Source organism: Mchenga conophoros, linkage group LG19, assembly GCF_057382185.1.
Source record: "Mchenga conophoros isolate Kocher_MC1m ecotype Shallow Benthic linkage group LG19, M_conophoros_male_GT1.1, whole genome shotgun sequence".
Classification (NCBI taxonomy): domain Eukaryota; kingdom Metazoa; phylum Chordata; class Actinopteri; order Cichliformes; family Cichlidae; genus Mchenga; species Mchenga conophoros.
This window is the reverse complement of record NC_140544.1, coordinates 29456253-29462252: the sequence shown is the minus strand read 5'-3', so window position 1 is coordinate 29462252 and position 6000 is coordinate 29456253. Positions and strand designations below refer to the sequence as shown.

The 6000-nt window shown below is 39.3% G+C and overlaps 1 protein-coding gene across 1 annotated transcript; it reads right to left on the bottom strand.

Annotated features, from left to right (window-relative positions):
* Positions 1-1373: 1373 nt before the first annotated feature.
* arf6b (ADP-ribosylation factor 6b) lies at positions 1374-4228 on the bottom strand. The gene is made up of 2 exons (XM_085256996.1): positions 3857-4228; positions 1374-3606 (listed from the first exon to the last, which is right to left on the bottom strand). Exon 2 carries the CDS (start codon positions 2954-2956, stop codon positions 2429-2431), a length of 528 nt encoding a protein of 175 aa, XP_085113122.1. The 5' UTR covers positions 2957-3606; positions 3857-4228; the 3' UTR covers positions 1374-2428.
* Between the last annotated feature and the right edge of the window lie 1772 nt (positions 4229-6000).

Here is a 6000-nt window from a genome sequence, read left to right as displayed (position 1 = left end):
AGAGTCATATTGATGTCACCTGACCTGTCTGACGGAAACCTCCGTTGTGCTAAAGCAAACATCCTGAGGCCCCTGCAGCAACGCACTAAACACCAAATTTTCCACAAAACAAATGCTGCCACGATAAAAAAAGAAAGAAAAAAGATAATACATATGAAACAGAATGCATCACCTTGCAGTAAATGCAAACATGCACTTTATGACTAGCTTTCATAGTGTCAGTTTCAATGGAAAAGACACAAGGTCATTAAGCATGCTGAGCCAAAAAACTCTAGGACATCTGTAGAATAATGCTAGCTAACCTTTTGTTGCTCTAAACACAGCAGCTAGAGGATTGGTGAACACCAGCAGTGCTGTCTTTGGCAAAAAAAACATTTCAATGGAAACATTTGTTTTCCATGTCCTAACTGACAAATTAAAATATTTACAAGACATACTTTGCAAAAATATATTCTATGAGGAATACTAACCCCTAAACATTTCAGTGACAATGTAGTGTACAACTATGTCTGCTTAAACTAGGAAGTAGTGCATACAAGCAGCAAGAAAGTCCATGTTTTAGAAGTATGAATTGAACAGACTGCAAAACTATTCCTAGTCTGCTAGTTGGTACTTATGTTTGTGTTTATCTTGTAAGAGTACACACTGATTATTCATGGTACTTCCCTTGTTATACAGCTTTTGGCATTTTCAAAGGATGTAGAAATGATTTTAACGTGGTCATGAGAGGCTCCTTAAAAAGTAGGACATCTGTTCCCATCAGCAGTTTCTCCGCTATATCCAACAGGCAAACTATATTTTCACTTAATCACAGAGCATTACTCAGACAGAATTTTCATTTCTGAACAGCAGGGCTTCTATTGGGCAGCTTGAATAAAAGCAACCAAGACTTTTTTTTTTAAACTGCTGGTCCCAAGCAAAGGCAGACTCAGGAAGTTACAACTGACAGCTCAGCATCAACTTAACTATGGCTCACAAGCAACATGCAACATTCAAAAAGAATTCGCAATTCAGCTGTACATCTCCGCTGCCCTTCCAAATGCCATGCAAACTACCATGTGGCTCTGTTGTTGTTCCAAAAAGAACAGCAGTCGGGACTTCCTGTTTTGTACATCCCCCCCCCCCCCCCCCCATTTACTGGCAAGGGAACTGAGGCCAGCAACTTAGTCTAAGGGGTGAACATATAAACATTTATGGAGAATACCACTGAGCAGAGGGAGAATTTTTAACACTTGAATTGTAAGCTTGAGTTTCTCACACATTGAAACAAACTTCCTATTACATTTTTCTGCTTTTAAAAGTTTACCAAAACCTGAAAATGTTGCGTCAACCACCAACTACATTTACTCTTGAAAAAACAGAGACATAGAAGATTTAAAATCACTTTTTTAATAAGACATTACAATGACATTGTTCTGTACATGGTACCCCCCAGTCAAAATAGGAGTAAGAGCTGCACCACAAAGTGTCATTCAACATTTCACCAGTAAACAGCTCCCTCTGACTGCGTGACAGATGGATTCTGATGTAGGGTTAATGTACTTTCGTACTCATGCTACAGATATAGGCTATCATATAATGTCCCATTGCTGAGGCTAATCAACTGTGGTATCAGATTGAGAGCTCAGAACTGAATGACATTCCTTTGGAAAGATTCGAGTCGACAGACTACGCATTACCCAAAAATCAAAAATGCATCCCGACAAGCATGTTTAAAAGTTACTGGAGGCCTATTTGTTGAATATTCAGCACAATTAGGTATCAAGACATGACACAAAAAGGTCAATCAGTTAAATATATAGCCCACATAAGGGTACCGAGAGGGGTAACAAAACATGTCCAAAGTCATTATTTTCCCTCCTCTGATGCCCCAACTGGTGAGAATGAAATGTAAGCATTGGTGAAATTTTTTTTTCTCAATACCATTGAGAATGAATACTTTTCATCACAGTACTGTCTTAAAACAAATGTCAAAGTCCTCCATGTAGGCTACATAACATTAAAGAGCTCACCTTAGAAGAAGAAGAAAAAAAATCCAAGTTCAATGCAACAGAGACCGAAGAACCTTGAAACAAGCTTTAGTCCAAGAATTAAGATAAAAACTTCAGCTTCATTAGAAAAATTATACAAAACAGGAGAAAGAATAGGCAAAGGCGGTGATTTCTGTGGCTTCAACCTTAGGACCAATTAACTCAATATTCATCAAGCAAGCCCCAGAAATAATGAATGTGATATAGGCCTGCTACAGAGTACAAGCGAATTTTAAGCCGGCAAACCCAGTTAGAGATAAATTAGTCATGGGGTAAACATAGTAATAAAAAATAAATGGGAAATAATCAACTTTTCTTAACCATACTCATTTTGAGAAGTTATTTGTTACTTGCAACTTTATTATAGTTTTGACCTAAAACAGTCAGCAACTCAATCATTAAGATTTGTAATTTGAGGTTAGCCATGTCAAGCCCTCATATAGTCCATCACCTGTGGTCGCACAGGAGGGCTGAACATACCAATTCCTATCTCTGATGCGGGTCAATCCGAGCTTCTCTTGGATTTCGTGTGGCTTCATGGCATCCGGAAGGTCTTGCTTATTGGCGAATATCAAGATGATGGCATCCCTCATCTCCCGGTCATTAATGATGCGGTGAAGTTCCTGCCTTGCTTCGTCGATGCGATCCCTGTCCGCGCAATCCACCACAAAAATTAACCCTTGGGTGCCCGTGTAGTAGTGTCGCCACAGGGGGCGAATCTTATCCTGGCCTCCAACATCCCATACGTTGAACTTGACATTTTTGTAGGTCACAGTTTCCACATTGAAGCCGACTGTAGGGATTGTGGTCACAGACTGTCCGAGTTTCAGTTTGTAAAGGATTGTTGTCTTTCCAGCAGCATCAAGTCCAAGCATCAATATTCTCATCTCCTTGTTGCCAAATATTTTTGAGAGCATTTTCCCCATTTTGAACTCTTGTGCATATATATTCTGCGCCTACTGAGAAAAGTTTCAGATACCGTTTTGGTAATTACTCACTTAAGATTACAACTTCAGTTTTTATAATATATTTACTGGTGAAAACATGTCTCTGAAGAGCGACTGAAGGTTAGAAAGTCAAAAGTCCTTAAGCATGTCAAACCTTATCAGGACTTCGGGACTTCTCGTTAAAGTCTGTCAGGATCCTGTTGAGAGCGGGGACATTTACCTTCAGTAAATCACACGGGTTTCGGGGCCTATACACAACATGGCACGGTGAGGTTAAGAACTTGACACCAGCGGCTGCTGTGCGTTCATTGTATTGTGTAAAACAACACAAAGCGGTGTGTGAAATTTGGGCACAGTCGATTTAAAAAGTGAAGGGTAGTAGACGCTGTGAGTATATAAGGCCTCCCCTCAAAAAGCCGCGGTACTTGTGAATTCCTTGTGGTGTCGGTGTCTGGCGGTCCTCTTCACCGGGTGCGCCCTTGTTCTCTACCAAAGGAGAAAAGCTGCTTTCTGTGGCTACTCCATCAAGCGCTGTGCGGGGAAACTTTGCTGTGCAGGAAGGGACGACTTCGAGAATAACCTCTGTGACTCAGCAGCACATGTACCCACTCGCGTAACTCCTGTCCCCCCTGAAATGAGATTCGGTGGGAGGGTCAGACATGAAAAATTAGCTAGCTATCGCTCGTGGCTGTTTCACACAGGTAGTAGGCTAACATTAGCTAGCTTGTTGCCTAGCTAGCTAGCCGCGGGCTAACTAGCTAACGGTAGTTAGCTTAAGAAAACTAATCTTATCTGGACGAATAATACACACGTCAATGACAAAATGACTGGGACATATCTTTATCGGTTAAACTGTTAATTCCAATATAAGTTACCTACCTCTTATCTATCCCTCCTTTCTCCAGAAATACACCCAGCTCTCGCCTTTCTCCTTTGAGTGGAGCTGGTCGCAGTGCTGCTACACCGGAAAGGTGTGGAGCTGCATTAACAGCCACTTCCTCCCGTCTGCTTCATTCAGCTACTGCCGCCTAGTACAGCACTGACTGTCTGGGTCATGAGGATAAACTATAGACAGTATTAAAACGCCGTTTACAATCAAATTTCACTTCTGAAATAAAAATAAAACGTAATCTGACACTGCTTTCTTTTACGCCGTAAGTTAACAGTAAATTAGCTAATAACAATTAAGGTAACGCCGCAACGTGATTCCTTATTCCAAACTGTTTCCAATAACGATATTAGTATCACGTTATATATGAAAATGTTCTTTGTTAACACACATAAATGGAAATACACTCCATGCCTAACATGTTCAGTTCCCAATGTTTCTATCTGATAAGTCTACTGACGCTGTAGTAATGTTAATTAAAGTAAAGTAACACCGCCCCCTTGTGGCTGTTTAAAGTTGCTATCCAAACGTGTGATTGGCAATCATTTTGTGCAGTTCTCTTTGTCTGTCCTCTGTTGTATGGGATGCAGCAGGACAGGTGTTTTACTAACCTTTGCTGCGTTCGTTGCTGCCGCTATATATAACCATGTAGAGAAAAAAAGGTCTTGCATTTACTGGATTTATATGCAAACACTAGTGAACCAGCATGCATCCACAGTGCACCACTGATATCTGTCTGCACTGACAAATGTACTTAAACCTTTAATGAAATAGTTTATGAAAGCACAGTGATTTTATTAGATGTTAAAATCATCAACTTGTACACTTTAAATTGTCTATAAAATAGTCTAGGAGAACAATGGTCCTTTTTTAATTGTAAAATGAACAGTGTTTAAAACCACAGTAACTCTGGAGATTTGATCATTTGCCCAGACTGTGTAAGTAATCAGACCCATGGTCAGGCAGGTGATTCAAGAATCTCATAGTCGTGTGAAACAGGCCTTAGACAGAATAATGTTTTTTTTAGTAAAGGTCACATGAAAGCTTGCTTGGGGTTTAGCAAACAAGAAGGAATGTCTGGTTAAAAATCAACTCTTTAAGCAAAACTCCAAATACTTTGCCTGCAGTACAAAAATCACTGCCATTCTATGGATGAAACTCAGTGGGAGTAGCATTCAAGGAAAAATGAAGGAGTGACACTTTATAAAAATATCACACCATTAACTATTAAGGCATTAGTAAGGCTCCAATTTATCATTTATAAGGCATTACTCCTCCCTAGTATGAAATTTATAAATACAGATAAAAATGTTTATATTTTTATGCATGTCCATTTAAAACAATAACCCTATAAAAAAGAAACAAAAAAATAAAATAAAGTCATGATGAATATTAAAAGATGGAATACTAGAATACAACAACTGCGGTGCCAAAAATAATGTAGCAGTATTTTGGGAATCCTGATTTTATTTACATTATGGCCATTAAATATTGCTATTTATTGATTTAATTCGGTAGCATCCTTGTTTTACAGGCTAGGGATTTTAAGATTCCATGGAACATGCCCATTGATTTGGGATTCTCCATGATGAAGGAGAACCACTTCTTAACCTGATCACCTCCTTACCCCAAGGAGGTGCTCTGAGTTTTCACTGAATGGGAAGGAGGAGGCGATCATCCACTGCTTCTTTCATTTCAGCTGAGTTCACCTAATGTGAAAGCGCTTTGGAAATGAACGTGACTGGACTTAGCTGACTAAAGCTGGCTAACAGAATACAAAGCAGAGGAAAGTTGAACTTCAGGAACAAACTAAAGAAATTCCAACATCAGAGATATTTTCCTGTATTATCAGTTTAATGTGAGGGACGCTTTGTTTATGGCGTTTACACTTGTTTGTGAAGCTCTGTGAAATATCCACTATTTTTTGTGAAAACTATATTCATCTTTTATTTTAAATAAAGCAGCTTAAGTATATTTAAGTTAAATTACCCCGTGGCTCTAACTGGTTGGTGTATCTTTCGCTCTTAAACTCCTGTTACTAGTTAGACTCTGGTCCGACCTACACTTCAGTATTCTGTAAACCTCAGGTGGGTTATGTTTGAGTCTGGCACTAATTATTTCTACGTTCTATATC

Coding starts and splice junctions, on each gene's coding strand:
- arf6b (XM_085256996.1), bottom strand. CDS start 2,956: ATGGGGAAAATGCTCTCAAAAATATTTGGCAACAAGGAGATGAGAATA.